General features: G+C 45.9%; 2 protein-coding genes across 11 annotated transcripts in view; both read left to right on the forward strand.

Annotated features, from left to right (window-relative positions):
• Nucleotides 1-11694, forward strand: part of GTF3C2 (general transcription factor IIIC subunit 2) — a 54836-nt gene extending 43142 nt beyond the window's left edge. For 5 of the 9 annotated variants that reach the window (XM_078872524.1, XM_078872578.1, XM_078872515.1 and 2 more), the window contains 8 exons: nt 11-140; nt 1112-1256; nt 2868-3029; nt 3512-3599; nt 4720-4848; nt 5445-5606; nt 7762-7869; nt 9909-11693. In XM_078872524.1, the coding sequence (XP_078728650.1) occupies nt 11-140; nt 1112-1256; nt 2868-3029; nt 3512-3599; nt 4720-4848; nt 5445-5606; nt 7762-7869; nt 9909-10070 (1086 nt within the window). In that variant the 3' untranslated portion in view covers nt 10071-11693. Of the gene's footprint in view, nt 1-10; nt 141-1111; nt 1257-2867; nt 3030-3511; nt 3600-4719; nt 4849-5444; nt 5607-7761; nt 7870-9908 lie in introns of those variants that run through there. The other 4 variants (XM_078872587.1, XR_013639579.1, XM_078872550.1 and 1 more) reach the window with 4 other exon arrangements.
• Nucleotides 11695-15514: 3820 nt separating this feature from the next.
• Nucleotides 15515-26303, forward strand: CALHM2 (calcium homeostasis modulator family member 2). 2 transcript variants are annotated; one of them, XM_078872632.1, is made up of 3 exons: nt 15515-16351; nt 20858-20921; nt 23338-26303. In XM_078872632.1, exons 1-3 carry the CDS (start codon nt 15782-15784, stop codon nt 23682-23684), a joined length of 981 nt encoding a protein of 326 aa, XP_078728758.1. In that variant the 5' UTR covers nt 15515-15781; the 3' UTR covers nt 23685-26303. The 2 variants fall into 2 exon arrangements, with proteins under 2 accessions (XP_078728758.1, XP_078728767.1); XM_078872641.1 differs by lacking the exons at nt 20858-20921; nt 23338-26303 and adding an exon at nt 17609-18243.
• Nucleotides 26304-27230: the final 927 nt, after the last annotated feature.

Raw genomic sequence — 27230 nt, forward strand, 5'->3', positions numbered from 1 at the left:
CGTTCAACAGGTCAAACCGGTGGTCACCTTGGAGGTGGGCTCTGTAAATTTACAAGCCTCTTCAACAAATGGAGCTTGCTTTTGCTTGGCTTGGTCACCATTGCAGAGCCATTCTCATTTGGCTGTCGGATTTTATGACGGTACATTTATTTGCTTCGTTACTCTTATACCGCTTCATTCGGGGAAAATTTCATTGCACACAACGCTGCAGAAATTTTTTTACGCGCAAAATTATTAGTTTTTGGCAAGCAAAATCTACAATTTGAACGTTTCCACTCAAGAATGTTTCGGTGTTTTGACTCCTTAAGCGGTAATTTCTTTGTTTCCGTCTGCTACGCAGCAGAACTGCCCTGCCTGTTATCACGCACTAATTGTCAAATGCAAAGACAAAGATCCCCCTTAGAGACTTCAACATTCTGTTGGGGAAAGTGCCGTTAGCAAGTAGCACCTATAAAGGCCGACAAGGCACACGAGGGGGTGGGTGGCCAGTACCATACCTGGTCGCCTTTATCTCCCCAGTGCTGATGTTTTACACACTGCACGAGGTACTCATTTAAGGCTGAGTCGACCTAGAGGAGGCCCAGGACCATTTCAATATTCGCTGCTGTTATCGGTTGTGAGCGGGAATTGAACTTTGGTCGCCGGGTTCGTAGTGCAGTGCGCGTTAGCCACCACATTACAGCTCCACACACGCACATACGGAAACACACACAAATTTGTTGACGTCACCACAGCAATTGCATGTGGCAGGAAACTATTGACGTTTGATTGATTTAATTTCTTTACACCTATTAGAAACATTTAGCCTAAAGCTGCTTTACAAGAATGACCCGCGGAAGTGAGTGTGTGTACGTACGTTGAACTTCTTTCGCACCATACGTAGCCAACCGTGCCAATCGGAAGTGCGGTGAAATGACATCTACAGATTTTGGCGTGATCACAATTTAATCTTGTCTCTGTGATCTTGTCTACATCATCAATAACATGTTATTTCTAAACGTCTCTTGCCCTATGATCGTCGTGGAAAATGCTGATATGGGTGAATGGAGATATTTTATTTTCCTTTTGATGCGAAAGCAGCAAGATTACCCTTATTTACGGTCCGTTTCAGGCTCCGTTGGGCTGTGGGATTTGACCACTAAATCCAGCCTCCTCCGTGTAAAGAAGCCAGACGGAAACGTGATTCTGTATCCGTACAACACGTTTAGCGCCCACGACAATCTCGTCAAGTCACTGGCTTGGTGTCCCATGAACAAGTAAGTCGTTTTAAATGCTTACAGCGAGATTTCGACGTAAAAAAAAGACTGACAGAGATAAGATGTTGGCCCTCGAAATATATTGCTACAGAAGGATAATGTTGCATCTTAAGCTGGACCAATAGAGGGCCCAACGTAGAAGTGAGTAAACGTTGCAACATAGAAGACAACTTGATGATGCAGGCAGTGATGAGAAGGAACTATATTCTTTGAGTCTTTCGGTAAAGTCACGTAGATAGGTTCAAATTAATATAAATAAAATAAACAAAAAACTACGACGTTTCGATCGCAACACAAGCGGTCGTCATCAGGCGGTGTGAAAAAAGGAAACTGCCTCTATTTTGACGCCATATGTATGATGGATAACAACAGGAAAATTAAAAGTGTGTTGTTTGGAAAAATGGAAGGAACCGGGAAGAGAGGAAGACCTCATAGAGAATGGCTTGATGATGACGACATAAGAGATTGGTGCCAGAACGATGTGGCCACTACTTGAGCATATTGGCACAAGACAGAGGAAAGTGGAAAAAAAATGCAAAATGTGCATTGCACACCTACTGGATATCTGTCCATGGATCGTGATGATGATGATTGAAGAAATGGATTAAATTGTAGAATTTCATTTCACCTTTTGAACTGCAAATTTCTCTGCAAGGAGGGTTAGTAATTTGCAGGCATCGATGGCCAATCCCCTGCACAGCGACAAGCTGATGGTCAGGGCCTCACCCCAAAGGTTCATTCTTGAAAGCTTTCCATGATTTCCATTGAATGCTTGTGCTACGTGCTACACTATTTTTCCTCCGGAGTCCTTTGGCCCTGGGAAGCAGATTTACGTAGGCTAGATGTGGCGAGGGCGGTTTTCAAAGGCCTTAGCAGCTGGCACAGATGGGACGAGCATTTTGTGTTGTGCAAAGGTAAAGACGAAGCGGCAAGGAGCCTCCCTCAGAGCGTCGCTTGCCTCCTGGGTGAGGGTGAGAGGTTGCGAGGATTTGTGGTTCAAATCCGGCAGGCCGTCCTGGTTTTCACTGCAAGCATATTGTATAATACACACGACCGATTCACAGCGGACGTTAAAAATCCTCTGACGTCATTCAGAGTTCGCCATTGTGTCTGTATGTATGTTGAATTTATTTTGCACCGCACGTAGCCAAATCGTGCTTAATCGGAGGTGCGAGGGAAGGACAACAAAATAAACACAAAAATCTGATTTAAAGAACTCAGTTTTGTCAATCAAGATTATTTAATAGTGAACGGCTCCAATGGCGTCCTAATATCGGAAGAAAGAGCATTCCGGACGGACGCAGAAGCACATCTGAAAGTGTGCGATACGGTGACTGTCTTTGTTAGATGGTTGGCCAAAAGCTGGTGCTGAGAGGATGACCGGAGTTCACGTGATGGTATATGTTGCTTGATGAGATCAGCAAGGTATTGTGGTTCATTTGTGGCAAGCACTTTGTGTGAATGAGTGTGACCTTATAATGTAGTGACCCAAAAGTGTTGTAACGTACACAAAGGCAAAAACTAACTTGTTTGTGATGTACATTACACGTAGTCACTATTATTAACGGGCGTGTGTTTTTTTATGTTATATCTCGTGCTGTATTGTTTTAGAAACTTCTTGGTGACAGCCAGCCACGACCGTTGGATTAAGTTTTGGGATGTGCGACGGGCGGAAGAGCCGAGCAGCGCGATTCGCCGCCACCAGAACACAGAGGTCGCGTGGCTGTTGCACAGCTGCGGGGTCGTGGTGGCGCAGGAGAACTGCTACGCTGCGTTAGTTCACAACGCTCGCTGGGCTCGCACACACTAACTGGCTTCACACACACTGGCCTCACACACGCTCCCTGTCCTCTCACACACACCGGCCACTCACACACTCACTGGCCTAACACACACACTTACTGGCCTCACACACTCACTAGCCTCACACACTCACTGGCCTCACACACTCACCGAGTACATAAAACTGCTGATTTTTGAACACTAATTGCAATCTTGGGCAAGGCAGCTAAACAACAACAACAATCCCAGACCCCACACCAAAACAACACACAGAAGTCCCTCAATAAAATGGCACATAAAAATTTAACTATCCACACTCGGGTAAGGATCAAAGTTACAATACACACCTTAGCATAATGAACCCTGGCAACATGTCAAACATATAATATATCATTGGTATGCTTATTGTTTTTTTTATAATCGAAGGACATTTATTGAGAACACAATGTTTTTTTTGTGAATTTGGGTTACAGATATGGAGTAAATGGCATTCACTACCTGGATTATGGCTTCCTGGGATACAAACCGTACCTCTTCAACCCCAGAGTGGGAACGATTTGGGTTCGTATATATTTCACATGCTCAGAAAACGAGTTTTAACTTTTGCATCGAGGCCTCTTTTTTTTCCCACATCAACGCCTCGCAAAGCTAAGTTCGCGCTTTTGTCTCACACTTGTACGTTCTTTTTGCTATTTACCTTCAACCCCACATTTGTTTTCCTGTGGAAATGGTGAAAGCAGTCACTGTCTGGTTTTTGGTACACTTTAGTTACATACGGTGGAACATTCTTGAATAGTAAATGTTCACTAGTTTGCTTCGTCTATAAGAATCAGACTCTTTATTGAGACTGCAGGAGGAGGAATCCGATGAGCAATGAAGCTCTTTTTCACAGATGTCCAGTAGGGGCGCGGGGTCAAAAATGTACCACAACAAACAATAAAACAACAGGATCGGAGTGCAAAATAGAAAAAAAGGTAAAGCTCATCACATAAAAATAAGTAAAGAAATAAAATAAAAATCCATAAAGTATTCTAGTACAAATTGCAAAAGTGCATACATTCTTGCAGATTTTTCAACACTAAACGCAAGCTTGGGAAAGGCAGCAAAACAACAACAACAGACCACACCAAAACAACACCCAGTAGTCCATCAATACTTCTTTAGTGCTGCCTAACGGCGTGTGCGACTTCACGATGATATTGGTCCCGGTCTAGCACGGCGTGTAGAGTTTGTGCTGTTGTTAATTGTAGCCATGTTTTGATGTTACTGAGCCATGTCGTTTTTGGCCGTCCTGGTCGTTTTTTCCCTTCGATTTTTCCTTCCAGGATTTGCTTTAATAGCTGGTATTTGTGGTCGTTTCGGGCAATGTGGCCTAGGTAGTAACACTTCCTGCTAATGATGGTCTTCAGCAGTTGCCTGTCAGTGCCCATCAATACAATTGCACATTCAAATTCAACTCGCCATACACGCATTAAGGATAAAAGTTACAAATCACATTTGCCAATGTGGCTGTATTCAGCACCAATATTCTGCTTAAGGATATTTTTTGAAGGAAGATTTACAATGTTAAGGGTAGGAAACAAGGTAATTATGGCTTAATGGAAGTAAAGGTCCTTTTTTATGTTTTGAATGTTCCAGAGGCGTTGTCAAGCAGTGTCTTGCTATATCCGTGTCTTCTCAGAGTGTGTCGGGCTCGGACTGGCTGAATGCGGTGTTTTCAGGAGAAAGCACGGGAGAAGTGATCGGCGCCATTCTTCCAAACTTTTGGAAGAACCCACACAACATCAAGCACCCCTACTACAGCAGATTTGTAAGCAGCTAGTTTTTCCCAAGCTTTTTCACGTAACATTATGCTTCTGATTGCCACACCAGTGACTGGAAGGAGCATGATTTACCAATATAGGAATTTGGAGGCTGCAAATGTCCCTTCGGCTAAATACTGATAACACTGAATCTCTTATTATTGGTGCTCATTACGGTTATCCGTAAACCCAAGGCTGAAGACGTAAGATTCATCACGTCTGCTCGCAGCTAAAACGTCTTCGTGTAATTTAACTCGTACTATTTGTTAAAAACTCTTACAAGCAATAACTATTGAGGGTTTCCTAAGTATATGCTCGTGCCAAATTTAAAACACCTTATTAAAATTTTCCAGACACCCTTTGGTGCGTGCCACATTCTCTAAAGAGAAGGATGTTTGCTTTTGGCTGTCTTTACTCTGAAGGGTTTTTGCTTTAAGTCGTTGGCCTATTATTCATTGGTGTTGTTGAAGGCAGTGTGGTTTATTTTAACATTGACAAGAGAGATGCTTAATTTTTATTATTTGAGCAAATTATGCTTTACCTAGCCACCCGTAGTTGGATAATGTTAATAGTGATGAAACCTACAGTGATACTCTCTTTACAGCCAGTGTACGCAACCCAGCTGAAAGACGTCCCTTGCAATGAGGAAGGACATCGGGAGGAAGCAAGTCCGCCCAGTTCTACATTAAATGAGCAAAATGTGACAGTGGTGGCAACGGATGGAAACCTGTCCAAGTATACAGTCGTGTTTCATGACACTGACCTGGTAGGAACCTGGGCACATCCATCATCATCACATGGCTCTGCTGCTCACCCATTGCCTTGCGTGGCAGCCAAGCAGTCACTTCCAAGAAAGATGAATGGAGAAAATTGTACTCGGGTGAAATATAACAGATAATACATTTATTCAGGGGAGTTATAAGAGAGAGGTGACAATATCTGTATCCATGCCTTCAACAAATGCCGGTTACTGCTACTCACCCCACGATGGTCTCCCCATATACATCATCCACACAACTCCCAAACCATCCAGAATGCCGTTGCCAGGCTTCTCACTCACAGCCACGAACGGAAACATCACCCCAGCGCTCGGATCCCTCCACTGGCTTCCAGCGGCCCGAATTCCACTTCCGGACCATACAGGCAGACCTCGCTTGGCGCTCAAAATGTGTTCCTGGAGGAGAAGTCGGCGCTATCAATCCGGCGCTAAAATAGGGGTCATTATACCGCTGTATACCACATACGAAATAACGCTGTTATATATGAGGGCTTCATTGGTGTATCGGTAATACAGTGGATAATTGATTATCCAGCATGCGATTATCCGGCTGCCATCATCCGGCGGCCCCAGGCTGATCCAGCGAACCTCCATCACAGCTAATGATGCAGTCGTCACTAGTAGCACTAGTAATTTGGCTGTCGCTTGAAGCTCGTAATTACTAGCGAAACGTGTGCTCAGATTGTAAATGTTGTGGCTTGGCTCTCCAGCACACTGGTGTGCTGTACTCGTGACGAACTGGCATGTTCTGTTTACGTGACAACCCTTACTAGTTAGCTGTGTCGGGTGGTGGCGGGTTTTAACGACATTTATTTACACGATCAAACCCAAAAAAACCTCTTGTGGATGATATTGGCCGCGAAAGGCCTCCGTGTTAAACAGTAGATAAGAATAAAATGTATTTTAACATCATTAGTATGTACTGTACTCACGAGTGCATTCTACTGTACTCCAAAGCAGCAGTCACTTCTGAAAAAGAGCTATATAGCTCAGTGGGCCTTACCTGGTAATATAACAAAAAATTGTTTGTAGTTTTAGCGGTGGTAGACGAGATTGCAGGAGCTGCTGCAGTCACTCCGGGTCTTAGTGATGCCCTCAGTCAACATTTATCTGGTGAGGAATATTTTATTATTTATTTTATTTTACCAGGTAAGGCCCACTAGTTATATAGCCATTTTTTCAGAAGCGAACTGGCCACAAATGATAGCTCAACGAGGTGGCTTATCACGTGGAAATGTATAGCAGCCAAATACTCTAAACGCACGTTGATTGTAAATGTGGAGGGAAAAAATGGAGGACCTAGAGAAAAATCCACGCTATCACGGGGAGAGAGACATGCAAACTTCAAATATATAGGCATCGTCAGGGTCAAGATCAAACCCACGACCTTCTGTATACCAGGCGAGGTAGTTAACATCTTGACAGTATGGCACTTTTAGGTGAAGCCTGAGACTCCTGGTCTCATGAGATCTTACCTGGCTAAATGTACAGTAATAACAAAAGATATATTTTTTTACAATGCAGTCGTGACCACGAACTGTGATAATAGAATCGCGGGTAGTGGGGTCTGGGTGGCTTGGCATGCTTCGCTGTGATTGGCTGAGCGAGTGAGGGGGCATAGTTATGTGTCCTCGACCGACGCTGCTGCATGTTCTCACTCGTCGGGCACTTTGTAGATATTTAGATTTCATTTATTTTAGTTTAAAAATGTCATCCAGGACAAAGAGCGCTGTCACGAGACTGGCGTTCTGTGGGCTTGCGCTAAGCGAGGTATTCTCGTAACGGGAAGAGAGTGGGAAACATAAGTGAGACGTGAGAGGTGAGACATTAAAACATGTCCACAGTCGAATCCATGTACTTTTAGACATTCTGCTCTGCTGCATCGCCTAAATTAACACGAATGTTGGTTGCTACAGAGAGGCAGGGAGAGAGACGCAGACGTGTGGTGTCACATGGGTAGAGAGATGGAAAAAAATAACATTTATTTTGACAGGGTTCAGACCTATACAAATGTTACGTTTTGTTTTAATATCAATAAGCAATGCATTGTCGCTGAATATTTGTGCAAAGTGCTTTTTTGAAGTCAGGATGTAATGAATCAAAGCAGATGAATCACGTATTGCCGTGTGTTTTTGTGCTGCAGACGTGTTTTGATGATACCAATAACCGAGAACCCTTTCAAAACATGAATTTTACAAGCAGCAACCACGCAACCTTGGAAGGAAAGCTCCCCATTACGGGCATTCACAAGGTAAGACACCGACAGTGGCTCGGTCACGAGACAGGGTGAAAATTAAAGGTACAGATAGCTTGAGCTACAGATCAAGAGGTTGGTAAAGTGCAGTTGCATATTTTTTCTTTTAATCTGTGTTGGAAGAAATGTGTTTCTGGGACTTGTGTAGAGAAACGAGTCCAATCACGGCGGCGGCCCTGATCTGCACCCAGGATTTGCACGGTACCAGCTTGGTGCTCTGACCTTTGAACTTTGGGGGACCACGGTGGCTAGGAGATGTTAACTACCTCGCCTGGTATACAGGAGGTCGTGGGTTCTCTCCCGACCCTGACTCATATTTGGAGTTTGCATGTTAGACTCCCCTTGGTGACGTGGATTTTTCTCCAGGTCCTCCAGTCTTTCCCTCCACATTTAGAAACACAACATGTGTTTAGAGTATTTGACTGTTATAAATTTCCACGTGATAAACCACTTTGTTGAGATATAATTTGTGGCCAGGTCGCTTCGGAAATAGAGCTATATAGCTGAGTAGGCCATACCTGGTAAAATAAAAAAAAACTTAATTACATGGCTGCTCTTTCTGTTAATTTTTTTACTGAGCCCCCGACTACGATTGGTGCCGTCCACTACAGCGTTGACTGTTCCATAGTTGCTCATGGCAACATGCATTCCGTCATGTTGCCTCTCAAGAGGATTGAGTCATCTTCTTGTACCTTTTGAATTCGATGTTTGATGTTAACCGACTTGATTTGTCTGTTAGCTTGGATTTATTTTTGTAAACGTTGGAAGTGTAATAACCACACAGTATAGTTGATATACCATATAAATGCATCTCCAGATGTTGTAGAGAATGGTGGTATAGGAGCATTATTCTTTATTTGTTTACATAGTGAAAGAAACAGTGATAGTGAGGGGGAATGAGCCTGGATTGGAACTGGAGCGGTGAGTCAACAGCACGGACAGCTGGTGGTGAAAGTTCCAAACCAGCAGAGGGAGGAGGTGACCTGACTGAGCAGACTGAATGGGGGAGCGGGGGGGGTTCAACAGAAAGCTTGAGCTGCTTGCTAGAGCGGAGTGTGAGAGTGTGGGAGTAGAATGAGACTGACTGAAAAAGTTAATAAAGTCCATGGGGGATCTTGAAAATATTGAGGCTAATCTTGAAGTTGATATGAGATTGGATTGGGAGCCAGAGGAGGTGATCGGGGGTATTGGGACGATCTAGTCACGTTTACGATTGAGAAGTATTGCAGTGGCATTTTGCATCATGTTGAGTTTGGCAGTTAGGGCTTTGGGGAGGCCATACAGAGAATTGCACTGGCGGAATTTACAACCGTTGCCGTGTTGTTGGTTAGGGTACAGAGATGTCTTTGAAAACCTGAGGTTTATCTGTAAGAATCCGGTCAATAATATTTGTAATTTCTCCATTTAGGCTCCTCTACATCCATTTTCTAGATGACTTCATTGGGGGGAAAAAACGTTCATCACATTCATGTCCCTTCTGGCCGCATAACCTAATAGACATTTTCCTCTCTCATTTCTTCTCCAATACCAAATTTACCAATCATCATCCTCCCATCACTGCTTTTCACCTATATTTGCATTGAAGTCACCCATTATGATGTTATATCTTATAATTCTTTGAAGCCGATCAGATTTTTTCATACATTTTGTCTCCTGCCACATCTTCTTGGCTGCTTGTCAGGACATACATTTCAGTTCCGTGAGGATAAACAGAGAGTATTTGTCTCTACGTTCATGTATGTGGAGTTGTTTGTGTACATTGCTGTGCCCCCAGAGACTCAGGTTTGATTTTGGCGCTTGGAACTATTGATAATTGATATCTGTGCCTGGTGTGATGTCTATTACAATGGAGATTACGGGTGGCCAAACTACAGACTTGTATCATGCTGGCTTTAAAAGATACAATACTTGCCTCTACACGTTATTCTACCAAATGTAAAGTTGGAGTCTTTGTATGTGTATATATCCATAAGTATATATTTTGTTAACTTTTCACTCATTAAATCCTATGTAATGTTGTTCTTTTCTTCTTGCAGGTTCGAATTAATCCCAACCTTGATGCCCACGTTTGGATACTGTCAGCTGGCTTTTCGGGAATTATTCGGGCACACAATGTGTTTGCCATGAATACTGTGCTGACAGACCCACCAAATGAAGCCTGCCAATCAACTGCTTCAGAGTCCACTAAGGAAATATAAAAATGTCTTGGAAATTGTAAATAAAGGAGGGCAAGCTTGCATATTAAAGACGGTTACCGCATTGCGTGCGTTCAGATGCACTTCTGTGGCCGTTTGGAACGTTCTCCCTTCCGATATTAAGAAGCCGCTGGACCTATGCACCTTTAAATCTAGATCGAACACATTTCTTTACAACTGATTTTTGTGTTTAGTTTGTTGTCCTTCCCCCCGCACCTCCGATGAGCACGGTTGGCTACGTACAGTGGTGCGAGAGAAGTTGTACATACACACAGTACATATTGACAACAAGGAATTGGGACGTGTGGTTCACAACGTGGGAGCTGCGTTACAAACACAGTTTGGAGAAACGGTCGCATGCCTCGTGGCAGCAGGGCTCCTCGTTGATAATCGATTGTGGATTTGAGGAATCTCAGATTGCACAAAGATGTGTGTTGTGTTGGGTCAGACCAGAGACTCGTATTCCATGCCCTCTCCTCGCTCCTATTCAAGCAATACAGTCCGTTCTCCTATAATGCAGTAGTTGCGTTCCTGAACAGCACCGCGTTGTGGAAAAATCGCGTGAAAGTAAATAATATGTAATATGGTAAAAACTGTCCGCGATAACACGTGAGATACGTACGCAGGCTGAACAAAGACTGAGCCGCATGTGTAGCATCTGAAAGCATCCAACAGCATCCCGCCTTGTGCGATGCTATGCCGAGGCAGCCATGCGACCGCTTATTTCTATTCGTGCGACGTTCCGTTCGCTCCATCGCTTTATATATAATTCGCGTCCGCGTTATAAAAAATGTTTCCTCGTACATTCATTGTGTTATATCCAATTTGCGTTTTGAAAAGGCGTTACAAGAGAACAGACTGTAATCCTCCCTCCCGGCTTGAGGCCTCCAATGAGAGAGTGATCGCGTGCACATTTGTAATTCATGATCATCGCTCTAACTCGGCGATGATGGTTAAAATGATCCTAGCAGTCATTCTCACATTCGTGACATTTATATGCATTTAAAAGGGTTGAAGCGTGCATCGTTTTATTTAGAGGTGATGAGCACTGTTTGAAAACTTAATTCGCAGAGTAAAAAACATCATCACAGACTCCCTCCTCAGCCATTAACGACCTTGCCTAAGGTGTCCGAGTCCAGGATCAAATCTTTCCCTTCCCTCTTGCGCCTGTGACACTTGACTCTGCCTCTTTTGTTTTGTTCAGAGGCCACTGAGTGCACGGCCTCTCGACGTCACCGTGGTGAGATGCTTTGTGATGGCCACGGATTTTGTTTTGTGAAATATGAGACGTGCGACAAAGCAGAAGGAATGTGACCATAAACAGGGTTCCACTATACTCCAGTATCACGCAATGTTTTTACACACTGTTATTCAACTTGCCCTGTTGTCCGTGTATATTCTTTAAAATCTTTAACGTTTAATATCTTCGGATCTACGATACCTAACCAGATCTTTTGGTTACTTCCCTTTGAGTTAGCGACTTGCTGTAGTGAGCACAGCGCCCAGGCTTATCCAGCCACTCGAGTGCGGGAATTGAAGTCATTTTATGTTTGGATAAAAAAATGTTCTCCAATTATCGCACTGTTAAATAATGTAAAATAAAAAAGTGAGATATAAATAGTGTTTGTGATTACAACCTACATCAGTTTTGTAAATGTTTGCACACTAATGAAAAACTACTGACACGGAGGTGTCTCCATCAAGAATGTGGAAGTAGCAAAAACCCCGTTTTAGAACGTTCAGTTTTGACAATTACACGCATATACAGAGACTCCTCGACTTACGAACAAGTTAGGTTCCAGAGGTCTGTTCGTAAGTCGATTTGTTCAAATTTACTCCTGTCGATTCCAAGCATGTACGGCGTGTACACTAAACACTGAGAATGGCTTTAAAAGTTGTATAATCTCCTGCAACTATAGATGCCACTGGTTCTTTATGTTCTGCCTGGCCTGGGCAGAAAGGCCTGGGCAGAAATTCTGGGAATGCTGGGTAATGACACTGAACAACCACCGCCATCTATTGCGCTGTGATTTAACTTACGACTCGCGGTCCAAAAAAGCAACTGGACATACGGCCAGGTTCCTATCTCTGAAAGTTCATAAGTCGAATATGCAAATGTATCAAATCATGAGTGGCTTAGAAACGATATATGGGCTTTTAAAACCAAAACCATGTTTTGGGCATAATGTAAACGTTTAAACTAGGAACTTGGAAGAATTTTAAATCCCTGCCACCGATTGTTCAGTTTGGGTGTTTGACTGTGGGCTTGCTCTGTCTGATTACACAGGCACTATCACAAAATAATTGTTGATCATTTCAGTTTTTTTTAAGTAGTTATATGGAACCTAAAATCGTGAACGTGACAGAGGGTGAAAAAACATGCGTGCAAATAGAACACGAATCCGGGGGTCGCGCTTTCTTGTGATCATTTTTTTAAGTTTTAATCATTTAAACATGTTAAATATGTATACATGTTTTTCCTAACACCAAATGGTAATTCAGTAATAACTTCGCTCACTCTTAAAGACATTATAAACTATTTTTATTTTACCAAGTAAGGCCTACTGAACTATATCGCTCTTTTTCAGAAGTGACCTGGCCACAAATAATAGCTCAACGAAGTGGCCAAATATTCTAAACGCGTGATGTTGATTCTAAATGTAGAGGTAAAAACCGGAGGGCCCGGAGAAAAATCCACGACTACGGGGAGAGAGACATGCAAATTCAAAATATACAGTCGGCATCAGAGTCTGGATCGAACCCACGAACTGTATTCCAGGTGAGGTTGGTTAACATCTCACCACCAGTGACGTGCGGTGAGGTCCATGGCTGGGGAGGCACTGGCTAGTGTCAGAGCCAGATTCACACACTGAGGTGGGCGTGGCCTGACGGAGGGCGTGTCCTCCGTGTGGGGCGTGTTAGACACGTCCCCCTCAGGCAGATGTGATAGCTGCCTCCCCTCGTGCTTTTTCATTGCAGTTTCATGACGAGACCAGCGAGCCTAAATATCTTTATACACATACGTGAAATAAGTTACCTGGAGTATGGAAGGCGAGGACATTAAATGAAGGAGTCTACAAACATTACATTGGTGACATACTGAGATAGTAACAGGCACGCGCTGATTGCCCGCGCTCCACCTAGTTACTGAGGGGTTGCGCAATCCTAGGGGAGGCTGAGCTCGTCGCTGCCTCACCTCGTCTCTTCCTGTATTTGCAGCGGAGCTCCGCAAATTTGGCGATTTTGACGATAAAAAATGATTGGAATCGTACAGAAATGACATTTACAATACAGATCAGTGGAAAAATCTTAATATTGATTTCATTAGATTTTGTTTTTACTTTTCGTAACAGCTGTTTTCATTGGAGTATGACAGACGAGGCTCTGCCTCCCCTGACCACACGTCCCTGCTCGCCGCCATGGCGAGGTGGTAACTCGGAGCAACCACGGACAAGCGAGAAGGCAGCAGCCAGGCGATGAGCCACGCTATCAACGGCCAATTAATGAGTTTTACACGTGGGACTAAATTGGCGGACCGGTAGAAACACCCTGTGTGGGAGGCGGCAGCAGCAGCAGCAGCAATATCTCGTACACACTGGCAAGCCAGTCAGAGTATGGCACCTTGACTCCCACGGGAGGGGACTGTCACATTTGTATGATCCATCAACCCCCCCCCCCCCAACAGCAAACGCCGTTCACGTCACCACGGCGCTTGTGCCATGCTAGGTGCACTTTTGAGGCTAATTGAGGTGTCGAAAACCCGCTGGAAGGTTATGGAACAGACCGAGGTGCCATGGGTTGACTGACTTGAGATGACTGACAGATGCACCACCTGTGCTCCCCATTGTGCCAACTCTTCGTTTTAGCTACCCAGTTGCTCTCTGCTCGTTGTTGTGAGCGTCATTCTCCTACCCTCTGTGTGCTGGAGTGCGACTGCCTCCGACTCCCCCGCAGCGTCCTTCTCCACAGAGGCCGACCTCGACACCAGCCCATCGGCAAAGTCCAGTCAACTCCACACCCTTCTGTTTAACACATCATTCCACCTCTTCTGTAGCCCGTGCCGAGCCCGATGAAGCTCCCCCCCCCCACCTCTCTGGGAAGTCCTCTGTCGTTCGGCATCGGATTCCGCCCGAGCGCGAGACGGTTTCGGGTTAATCTGAGTGGAGAGGGGGGCGCAGGCGGTCTCGGGTTGGTTGTGCCACCTGTGGGCGGACAATGGAAGTCCAGCGGGATGGTAAATTACAGTCATGCCCCGAGTATTACAACTTGCAGTATTTCATTCACCAGATAAAGCCCACAGAGCTATATACAGCTCTTTTTCAGAAGCGACCTGGCCTCAAATGATAGCCCAACAAAGTGACTTCTCGGGTGGAAATGTATAGCAGCCAAAATCGATACTCGTAATGCGTGACGTTCATTATAAATGTGGAGGGAAAACCAGGAGGACCCGGAGAAAAATCCACGCAATCACAGGGAGAGAGAGACACGCAAACTCCAAACATACAGCAGGCGTCAGGGTCGGGATCGAACCCACGATTTCCTGCATACCAGGCGAGTGAAATAACATCTCCCTACCGCGGTGCCCCTCTCGCCACAACAAAATTTTGTTCCAGTGGTCAGTAAGGAGGATTAAGAAAAACTCAAAACGCTGAACAACGAGAGAATGCCGCCTCTGCCTGGACGTGGGGCGGCGTCTGAGCGTGGCCCGCGGTTGTCGTGACCCTGACAGACAATGCCCCCAAATCCCCCGCCGTGACCCTGACAAGACAATGCCCCCAAACCCGCCGTGACCCTGACAGACAATGACCCCAAACCCGCTGCCGTGACAAACCCGACGAAGTATTTGTAGTTGACGCATCAGTCACACGACCTTGCAGGAGGGCATCGTCTGAACGGTCTCGGATCAGACTGGACCTGTGTCGACGATGGAGCCGCGCTCACAGAGTGATGCAGCTGCGTGGGTTGGCGGTGCCGCGCGCTGCGCTCCGAACCCGGCGACCGGAATTCGATTCCCGCTCACGGCCAACACCAGTGGCGAACCCTGAGCAGGTTCTGGGCCTCTCCTAGGTCGACTCTGCCTCAAATGAGTACCTGGTTCATAGGTGATCGCTTACAGTACTTGCCCCAACAGTCTGTTAAGGGAATACGGGGAATCTTCGTATGTTGTACTGTATGAGAAATGTGCATGTTTATGGTATTTGTGTGTGTATATCAGCACGGCTGGCTGTATACGGTGCGAAAGAAGTTCACCATACATACATGCGACTCGGCCTCGATCGAGTAGCTGGTGCGGTGTGTAGTAAACATCGCCAGCGCCGGGGAGACAAAGGCGGAGGGGCGTGGCGCTGGCCACCCCCCCCCCCCTCGTGCGCCGCGTCGACCCTCAGAGGGTGCTCGCTAGCAGCACTTGCCCCAACAGCCTGTTGAGGCTACACGGAGGTGCGGGGATCTTTGTCTTTGCTATGCATCTCCGAGGATCCGTGTGAGCAGGGCGCTGTTCCTCCGCAATGAGGAACGCGGTGAGAAGGAAACTCGCCACTTGGTGAAGGAGGCGCTTCCTGCGCTTGCCCGCCCCGGGGAGAGAGAGGGGGGCAGCGAGGGAGTGGCTAGTGGTCGCGGGGAGCTGGGAGCGGAGAATTGGTCGCAGGGAGTTCGCTGGTGACGGTGAATTGGTCGCAGGGAACTGGTCTCCGGTCAGCTCTCCGCCCGTCGCCATGGACAAGATGAACAGCCTGGCGCAGTTCCTGCGCGCGAACAGCATCTCGCTGGTGAACGGCGGCATCGCGCTCACGACGTTGGGCGGGCAGCAGCTCTTCTCGCTGCTCGCCTACAACTGCCCCTGCGCCGTCACCGCCAACTACGCGTACGGGGTGGTCGCCATCGGGGTGCCCGCCCTGCTGCTGCTCGCGCTCGGCTGGGCGCTCAACCCCACCGCGTGGCTGCTGCTGGGCGACTGCTGCCGCCGCGGCCGCGGCTCCGCGCCCACGCCGCTCTGCGCCCTGCTCGGCGCCCTGCTCGGCGTGGCGACCCGCGCTGCCGTGGCACCGCTCACGTGGATCGCCGTCTCGCTGCTGTCGGGCGACTTCTACGTGTGCGCCGCCAGCGAGTTCAGGAGTCCCGGGGAGTTCGTGCGCGGCGGCGGCGGCGTGGCGGTCACTCCAAGCCGCGACGCGCCGCGCCACGACTTGGCCGCAGTGCCCTGCAAGGGGGAGCCACTCGGACTGAACCTGGCCCCGGGATTCTCTCGGGACGCGATGCTCAGGCAACTCAAGTACGAGTCCCAGGTAACCACCCGTTATGACCATGATGATGATGGTAAACAACAACAACAACCGATGTACTTGTATCCCCGCGGTGGCGTTCCCCCCAGATCCATCACCGAATCCGTCACCGCAAAACGCCAAATGATGCAGGGATGATGACGATGGCATCGGCAACAAGTCAATGTCGAGGTCTGCCACGACGAGAGGGCTTCAGGAGAGAGAGTTGAGTGTCGTGTTGCTTGCTGTTCCTCCGATGGAGGAGCGCAGTCCCCACAGCGGTCGTTGACTGATTGGGGAGTTTGATGAACGCTTCGCATGAGACGAAGAGAGAGTTCCAGCGCTTCTCCGTGGTCGGAGGTTAAAGGAGAGGCAAAGCGAGACAGGTGGCGGTGGCAGCCTGGCGCCTTGTTGTGGGTCACTGTGGATGGCACGGAAATCCAGTGGCGGGTTTCTGGCGCGCTCGTGGGCTTCACGTGGCAGCTTCCCGTGTCCCTTTGTAGACATCGGGCACTCCCACGTGGACTGAGACTACAACTCAGAGACTACAACTCAGAGACCACAACTCATCTCGATCATAACCACGTCTCTCGACGTCTCCCTCCTCTCGACGTCTCCCTCATCTCGACATCGCAAGCCAGGTCCTCCCTTTCCACCGAAACGGATCCCTCCTGCTCGTAGTGCGTGCAGAGCGATAACTGCCTCGTATCCTGACAGCGATGACCGGATAACCTGGCAATTATAACCTGGCAACAATAATAATCTGGAAATGATAACTTAGTATTGATAACCTGGAAATGATAACCTGGCGATGATAACCTGGCAATGATCTGGTATTGATAACCTGGAAATGATAATCTGGCGATGATAACTTGGCAATGATAACCTGGCAATGATGCTCTGGTATTTATAACCTGGCAATGATAATCTGGCGATGATAACTTGGCATTGATAACCAAGCATTGATAACCTGGCAATGATAACCAGGGAACATCCTTTCGGGGAAGGTCTCTCTTGGTGCAAGTTGAGGCTATTCATAGTAAATTCGTTGTCACGAATAGCTGCCAAACAATCCCCATGGAACGATCGGGCGTCAAGAGGCCACCATCCAGCAGTTGACTGGCACGCACCGTTCACAAAACTATCTTAGAAAACTCTACACACACAGCCATAGTGTGTGCGTATGTATGTTGAACTTCTTTCACACCACACGTAGCCAACCGTGCCACTACGAGGTGTGTGTGTGTCATTTTGCACCGTCTGTGTTCCCACGCTTTCCAGAGTGACGCGAGTGGTTCCGTGGTCGAGCGGTCGTTAGGAGGGTTGCGAGTTCAAGTCGCAGAGTGCAGCAGCAGCTGCAGACATCGTGGCGTTCCGCGTGGGGAGCACAGACCACGGACCCACGATGCGTACCTGGGCCGCGTGTTATCCCCCCCCTCCCCCACTGTTGTAGCGAGCTTCTGGCGTGGTTGTGCTTTATTAATCCATAATCTCTGCCATTACATACAATGAAACAAGAAAAGGTAACAAAGAAAAGAACAGCAGTGTAATACAATACACTATTAGACTTTATTGTAAAAAATCAATAAAAAGTCCATCCTATGTGTTAGTGATTTTTTTTATTTTAGGTAGGAAATTCGTTTTCAAATTTAGATTTTTTTTTTCTAGGGGGGGATCCCCAGACCCCCAGAAAGATTTGGTCCCCCCCAATGTTGACTCCATGGCTACGGCCTTGCCCTGTGTGGTAACCTGGCACGCAGATGTGATTATTAAAAAAGACTATCAAAATTAACTTTTTTTTGCTTGAATGATTGTTATAGAACCAAAACATTTTTACGCCAAACCGTTAGAGATATCGTGTTATTTGGAGTCTTGTGTTCTCTGGGTCCTCCGGGTTTTCCTTCCACATGCAGAAACATGCGTTTCGAGTATTTGGCTGCTATAAATGTCCACGTGATAAGCCACTTCGTTGAGCTATCATTTGTGGCCAGGTCGCTTCCGAAAAAGAGCTACGTAGCTCAGTGGGCCTTACTTGGTGAAATAAAAATATTAGATCATAATGGCGTCTAATCTGATATCTGGTTGGATTTAAAACGCGGGATGGGATATGTTAATCTAAGCGACCGATTTATAATAGGCTAAGCAAACCACGTCGTATGCGCCAGTCACATTCCTGTTTTATGTAGACTATAACTTTACACTTTATACAGATTGTCCCCAAGTTACAATGGTCCGACTTACGATATTTCGATCTTACGATAACTATACGACAAAATTGTAAAATATTTTAAATTTCGCGCGGCAGGCAAACGCAGCAGCGTACGAGATACGATGCTGTACGTTGGGGCGCTGCCGGGATGTACGCATCTCCCGCCTTGTGTGATGCAGATAGGATTGTTTCCTGAAAAAACTTTCTATTAAATTGCAGTTCATATAGGTAGGCTATAATTTACCTTGTTTTTACTTTACATTTTACTGTGCAATACAGTATTGTAATTAATAAATGCATACAGTATATAGTTTATACAGTACGGTACTGTAAATTGCTCTGTTTTGCTAAAGAATAGTGATAAAGACTCCTGGGTAGGCTAGGCCATCTTCGACTTACGATATTTTTGACTTACGATGGGGTCGTTGTAACGCATCTCCATCGTAAGTAGAGGACTACCTAACTTACATTTTCGCAGCCAGCACCAAGATTCGGAGTTAAATGTTTTGTTAGGCTGTGTAGCCCAGCAACATCTTTGTTAAGACTTTTCACCACCCAACACTGCCAAACAAACATTAAATTGCCACGTATTCGAGTGTGTAATAGGCCACTTATTGCTGTTGTTTCACCTCCTACCGGTGAGTTGAACATTTCTCACAACGAAATGTATCAGTTGGCTAAGTTTCGCCTGAGACTACGTGAAGCATCCATTCGGATACGATTCAGGAAGTCGGAATAAAAATGCAGATCAAGATTTTCCTAAATTGTTGGTATTTTTGTTGTGTTTGCTTGACAAGACAAACTGTTGCGAGAAAAACTGTTTTAGAAAAAAATCTAGGCGCATCAAGTCTTAAACGCAAAATGAACGTGTCTTATTGTGTGCGTGAAAATGTCCACAAAATGTGTTCTTGAATTGTGACCTCATTGCATGGCGGGGTGGTGGGGGTTGAGAATTGGTTAGTCCTTGGGCCAGAACAGAAACTGGTACCACATCAGGTAGAAAAACTTTACCCCCACTGATGTATTTACATGGCTGTCAAAAGCGATTTGCTGTCGATAACACGCGCATTTCAAACGATTATCAAATCATATAATTAATTCATTGTTGTTGGCTGCATCAAGAAATTGGAACCGCTAAGGTGGTGTCTATTAAGCAGAATACTTGCCCTAGGCCCTTGGGCTTGTTAAAACATGTTGTCCATGCCTGGCATCATTGCGTTCCCTCTGCGTGGTGTCAAAACCCGCATGGCGATTCCCAGCCGATGCCAGAAGCTTAGCTTGATCCTTGACAGTAAGGCGTGATGGCCAGCAATATCACATTCTTTTGAAAAATTAATACAGGTGGTTGTAACCTTTTATCATTATTATCCAAATAAACACAAATACACATCAGTTTATTTATTTAGTCTGGAGGAGGAATCCGATGAGCTGTGAAGCTCTTTTGCACAGATGTCCAGTCGGGACGGGGTCAGCAAATTACAGTAAGTAACAGTCGTAGTTAGCAGTACTACTGACATAAATACAGTATACGTGTCATTCCATCTCTTTCCTACACATACAGTAGATTCCATTATCCACGTTAATGACCGGGAGGACGGTCGTGGATAATTCAAAATCACGGATAATCCCAAAATATACATTTTCCACGGATCTCTATGCCAAAAAACACGAATATTAGGTATACATTATGTTTAAGTTAAGAAAATTGAGTTTGTTAATCAACTAAACTAAAATTTGAAGTAAAGAATCGAGCAATTGATTATGCGCATGCTCAGTGATGACACTTTCCTGCTCCCGTGCAGAAGACTCTACCCACTAAGTGGACATCAGAGCCACGCTAACTCCTGTACTGTAGAGGCGGTCACGTGGATTTCTGGTGAACCGGAGCACATATTTGTTCAGTTTAAGCACCTGACTTGTAATACACATTTCCAAGAAAAACAGTGTATAACTGTGTTTAGATTATTAATTTGGGCTTAAGGAAAAATCCATGAGTTATTAATTTATATGAAAATATCAGATGTGCAAATTGGATAAACCGCACGCGGATAATTGAAAATCTGCTGAATATGTTTTTCAGTACCTCCGTTTAGCACGGTTGGCTACGTACGGTGCGAACGAAGTTCAACATGCATACAGTACATATCAGCATTTCTGAACCAATAGTGGTACGATTATAGTGAGCGCCTCCATTTTAGTGCTGAATGTGAATGCTGTGTGCATCGCTTGCTTATATTGTTACCTGCACGTGGGAGCCACGAGGAATTGTGCTTTGATTCGCTGGTTTGACACGATTGTGCTGCTGCTGTGTCTGGTTGTAGCTCATGGGCTGGATCTTGATTGGGAGCGCAGGACTCATCCTCTTCTTCAGCATGTGTGTCCGAGGTGAGCATCTTGTTTGACGATCTCACGGCGCGCGTGGCCGTCGTGAAATTTCGTTCGAGCAGAACTTCGATTTCGTTCATTTCGAAAAGTGTCCACAATTTATCAATTCAATCTTGATTTGAAGCTTTCGTGACTGCAGGAATCCATACTCTTTGGTTCTTTTGGTAAAGTCACGTAGGTATAAAATAAGATACAATTTCTGAAACTGAACGTTCGTAATTCGAGGGATCACTGAAAATCGCCAACTCGCAGTAATAACATGTCCAGTCAAACCTCTGGATGCCAGATCAAACCTCTGGGGGATGTCTGGCATCCTGCAAATAATTTAATCCATGCATCATTATTCATGTGAAATTAAGTTGACAAGGAATTAACGCCAAAGACATTTGATAAAAAAAAAAGTGCGGACTTGATGCCTTGTAAAGAGGTGTCTGTTTGGTGTTTGAACATCTTAACACCTCCTGTATTGTTTCCAGAAAGGGTAAAAGCCTTTGATTTTTTCATCATCTTGATACCCGCAAAAAAATGGCTCCACAGATATATCTGTTCAACCCGAGCTATTAACGCTTTTATATTTGCATTGCAGTTCGTGTTTTGGCGTTCTCTGGTCTAACACTGGTCAGACAAGCCCATACACGAGGCTGTCTCTTGTGTAGGCCAATACGTTTCAAAGACCATGCATACATTATGAAAGCATATTTGTTTGCATGTTTTACCACAAGCATGTGTGGTCAATGCAAACTTGATGCCTTGCAATTGGTGTTTGGTGGTTGAACATCTTAACACCTGCATTATTGCTGGAAAGGCTAAAACCTATTCTTTTTTCATCATTTTGATACTGGAAAAAATGGCCCCATAGCAATAACCTAACACATTTACTTAAAGTGTTATAAGTTTACAAATAAAATGAGTGAGCCCAGCAAGGCACTTGGATGAGGGTTGTTCAACCATACTTCGCCATGCACAGACACCATGGGAGCATAGAATTGCAGTCCACACTGCCGGCCTACTACCCGCGATGTCGCCTCTGATTATCTGGCCTGCATGGTGACTGACCACCCTTCCCTGCACCAGCTATGCTCAGCCATGCTGGGCGAGTGACATCTGATAAGATCGGGTGCACTGCGGGTGATTTGGTTAAAGGCTCATTCTTTCTGCAGGTCGTCACTTAAAAAAACAACCGCCTGGTGCGTGTCATAAGTGTGGCAAACCAGGAAGCGAAACTCCTGATTGTCTTTTTTCCCCAATTGTTTCTCGATTGTAAAGCAATCCGTTTGGGAACCTCATGGGGAAGTGCGACCCTTCGTGTCGGAAAACAGCCTACAGTAGCGGATATCGCAGAGCTACCTCTGAGATCCCTTCAAGTGACCTCTCTTTGGTCCTAGAGGGGTCAAGTGGACTTGATTTGTAGGCACCATACCGGAAAGGTTTGAAAAGCACTGCTGTAAGAGCAGAGCTTGGAGGACTGGATTCCACTTCCGATTAGTACGATTGGCTATGTACGGTGGGAAATAAAGTTCTACATACATACATAGACTCGCACAGAGACCCACAAAATCGCACAGCGACTCATAGTTTTTGCCCTTCCCCCGCACCTTCGATAAGCATGGTTGGCTACGTACTGTGCGAAAAAAGTTCAACATAATACATAGACTCGCACAGAGACCCATAGACTCACACAGAGACCCATTGACTCACATAGAGATCCATTGTTTGTTGTTCCCCCGCACCTCCGATAAGCACGGTTGGCTACGTACGGTTCGAAAGAAGTTCAACATACGTACCATATAACATACACTTGGTTAACGGCTGTGGACAGGAGCAGAAGGAAGTGATGATGTGGCGTGAGATGCATTCTACTTTACATGTAGCATGTGCTGGCTTGCCTGCTTTTTAAAATGTGAGTTGTTTAATGCCTTTTGTCACCACAGGAAATAAATATTTCTTTTCTCAGCTGTGACATTGCCGACTCCTGGCATTGGTCAACATAAGGAGACGAGACAGACTGTGTGATCGGGGTGTGCATAGCTTTCTGTGGCCGTGCCCGTTAAGCACATGAACATGACGCTTTATGTATTTTTCTGCAACTCTTCGTAGTGTTAATCGTAAGACTAAACGTCAATCTATGTTATTTCGCCTGTTACCCAGGAGAGCCCTCGCTGAGTCCAACGACATTTCAGGAGGGTCCTGCCAAGTATTGCTCTGTGCAATCCCCAATTGAGTAATTTGCTGGTTATATTTGGCCAATACCTAGGTGCATTGTATGGGGGTTGTTTTAGCTATGGGAAGAAATCGGAAAACCCAAAAAAGTGCCCTAGTCGGGGATCGAACCTAAGGGAGGCGTTCCGTGAGGCACGAGTGTTTACCGCCGCCACCGCTCGCTAATAACTGTGTGTTGTTCTTTTGGCCGGAACAGCGTGCATCTCTCCCATGGGCCACCTGCAGGCCACCTACCTGTCGCAGTACCTGGACCACGAGGCCCGGCTCTTTGAGCAGACCTCCGAGGTGCATGCCCGAAGCGTCGCGGCCAACAACGTGCGCCGCTTCTTTGGCTTTCTCCGCACGGAGGAGAAGGGCCTGCCCGTGGAGAGCGAGCAGAACCTGAATCAGCTGCCCGGGGACAAGTGGGAAAAGATCACGGGGCTGTGCCACAGCTTCCAAAACAACAAGGCTTACCCTTTTTACAGCCGGCTTCAGCAGTGGGCGATCCAGAGCAACAATAAGCAGGGTGACGACGTGCCCCTGATGGACACCTGTACTTAAGCCTTGAAATCAAACTATAGAGGTCCGCGCTCCGCAGCCGTCATCGTCGCGAGTGGGGTTCAGCGAGCAGCTGTGCGGAGTGCATTTTAGTCGGGAGACTGGGGGTTACTCGATAACAGCCACCCAGATTGTCACTTAACAAAGCGCTATAAAATACCAAAAGACAAAGACGACATTTGTATTTTGTATTTGACTCGCATTTCATCTTAACATTGTTAAAATTAATTGCGCAATTACGATGGCCATTGATTGGATTCACGTAAAAAAATCCGCATCTTCAGGGAGTATTCTGTAACGCTAATTTATTGATGACCTTAGCGACAGTGTGAGAATTTCACATTCCTGTGGCAGGGACCAGCCTATTCAGGGGACAACCACTGTTGATTGCCCGCAAAGAGATTCTTAATGTGTTGACCCGAGAAAAATGATAGGCTGAGTTTACCACGATGAGGATTTGAACTGGCAAACTTCCACTCATTAGGCATGCCAGGGTGAATGTACGCACGTAAATCCAAGGCCCTCCCCACACTGCAGGGTGGAGTTTTTTTTTACCATACTTATCACCGGTCAGTGTGGGTTGGTGATGCAGGGATCATAGATGTGGATGCATAGAAGTACATTACAACAATATGTTTTACTCTACTGCCCTTTGCTGCCCATTACATAGCCGTGCAGCAGCCGATGGCGCCTATTGTGCATGACCGTCACCCATCCAGGCACTATCCAGTCTCAAATCTGCTTAGCTTCATTCTCTCTGAAGAAAGGGCCACGAGCCCAAAATGTCACCTGTTGAATATGTAACGTTTACGGCCGAAGTGTTATTGCTGAACATGTTGAGTCTCTTACCGCTGAGCTTGATGATGAGTTCGTCATGGGCGTCGGCTAAAATTACAACTTCCTGATTTTAATTAAGCGTATCCGTGACACTGTTGAAAAACATGACATTTTAAACGAGTGTTTTTTAAGTTAAAACGGTTTACCGTTACATAAAGTAGACTTATGAAGTGTCATGTTTTTCACCACTATTGTTCTGTCCAAGTCTGTGTTGTCTTATTTTACAAAGTACAGTCTTGTTCTCCTATAACGCAGTAGTAGTTGCGTTCCTGAAGAACACCGCGTTCCGGAAAAATCGCGTTATGATAAATAATATAAAGCACAGTCCACGATAACACGTGAGATGCGTACGCCGGCTGAACAAAGACTGAGGTGCGTGGGTAGCATCTAGAAGCATCCAGCAGCATCCCGCCTTGTGCAACGTTATGCCGAGGCAGCCGTACAATTGCTTATTCCTACTCGCGCGACGTAGTTCCATTCGCTTGATTGCGTTATATCCAATTCGCATCCACATTATAAAAAATGTGTTCCCTAAATACATTCATCGCATTATATCCAATTCGCTTTATGAAAACTGCGCGTTACAGGAGAACAGACTGTACAAATACCTCCAGAATAATTCAGAGGGCCAATGCAGTTCCACTGGGCACCACTGTGACTACTTGAAACGCCATTGCAACTCAGTGTTTTGTCATTCTTCTCTTGAAAACGTCACATTCGCACGCTCGTAGATACCACTCGTGATTTTTCAATATGAAGCCGCGTGGAAAACGTTTTTAGCGTGAAGGAGACGTGACCAAAATTTGGTTCGTGGGTAATTTTAGTCGTGAAAAATGAGGCCTTTATTTAACTGGGTGAGGCAGTAAATCGAAGCATGCGACCCCCAGTCACGCGAAATTTTGAGTTCAGGTATATATCTCGATTATTTACACAATTCTGGTAATTTACATGGACATGTGGGATTGTGTGCCAGTCTTGCATGTGCATATTTTAAAGAGTGCTGCACTCAAAGCTCAAATTGAAAAAACGCCCCGAACAATTGTGACATAGTTTCACGTTCCCAGTTTTTTTTTTTTAGCAGGTGAGAAAGCAAGAGGCCATTTGTTCAACGCAAGCAAACTCTGGACCCGTGTTGGTGTTTAGCGTCTCATCAGTACTCAGCCTTGCTTGGTTGGAAATTTGATCCTTTGACACCAGACGTATACTGTACGTATACTGTTTTTTATTTATACATTAACTGTTACATTTGTGGAACCTTGCAGTGTTTGTGAATGACCAAACTGTGTGTTCGGGACGTTGGGAGCGTAAATTCACTCGAGGGAAGACTGAAGCGGGAAGAAGCGTTGGGGACTTGCAGCGATGAACTCGCAGAGGTCATGAGCCGGTGGTTTCACCCTTCTCTCTCGTCTCCTCCTGCAACACGAGGGCGCCGTGTGTCTATGACGACACGCGACGGGAGGTGGGCGGACGTTGTTTCGTCCTTCATTCGCTCGACGCGTTGTCTTGAACTCTTAACCACTCGGGAGTACCGTAGTTCAATGTTTTGAATGCAATAGTAAAGCACGAGCCAGAATGTTAAACGAACGTTTTGTATGTATGTTTTATTTTTTACACTTTTCTAACTTGTTTTATTAACTAAACTTTGAAAACGAAGACTTCCATCGTGATATTACTATGCAACCTCGCGACGGTGAACATGCTGGGCATTGACAACAGTGTGACGTAAACAGATATAGAAATACGTATTAAAAATGTATTGCGGTTTTGTGATTCTTGTTACATGCCAGACTCCATGATCACTTTTAAATGACTAAATGTCAAGCGTGCACATACTTGCCGAATAAAATCTCAAATGAGTAAATTGCAGTCACATGTTGCATTGGGATGTTTGACCAACACCAGCTACATTGTACAACGTGTGTGTTCGTTTTGGTGGGGAGCGGTGGTGCAGCGGTCAGCGTGCTGCCCTTCGACCCGAGTTCGGCGACCCGAGTTCGATTCCCACTCACGGCCAGGACCAATCATCTGAACTGGTTGTGGGCATCCCCGAGGTTGACTCAACCTCAAATTAGTAGCTAGTGTGGTATATAAACAACACATTAGTAACTAGTGTGGTGTATAAACAACAAGTTAGTAACTAGTGTGGTGTATAAACAACACATTAGTAACTAGTGTGGTGTATAAACATCACATTAGTAACTAGTGTGGTGTATAAACAACAAAGGCAGCCGGGTGTGGTGCTCGCCACCCACCCCCCGTGTGCCGTGTCGGCCTTCATTTGTGCTCGCTAAGAGCACTTGCCCCCACAAGTCTGTTAAGACTTTCCTGCAACAGGGGAAAACGTACAAGCTACACGCAGGCAACCGAAGTCTGGAATCGAACCCATATGTTTATTGCTGAGGCTCAAGCGTTACCACTGTGTCCACCACCGGGGGCTCATAGATACTCTCGATTGGCGACCCAAACGTCTAGACAGATTATCTCAGCAACGCTCCCTCCGAACTGCCCGTGGAAGGGGGGCCCACGGTGTTGCAAGCGAGATTGAAAAAGTTGCTCTTCTGAACAACGCTTCGCAGCGGATTTAAAGAGGGCCCAGTCGCGTGCACGGTCTCCCGGACACCCTGCATAGAGAGACAGAGACACACAGAGACAAATAGAAAAAAATTCCACTGCAGCGTCAGTGCAGCTAAAGCCCGAGGCGAGTTTGGTTAA

This window comes from Lampetra fluviatilis, chromosome 2, assembly GCF_964198595.1.
Source record: "Lampetra fluviatilis chromosome 2, kcLamFluv1.1, whole genome shotgun sequence".
NCBI classification, from domain to species: Eukaryota; Metazoa; Chordata; class Hyperoartia; order Petromyzontiformes; family Petromyzontidae; genus Lampetra; species Lampetra fluviatilis.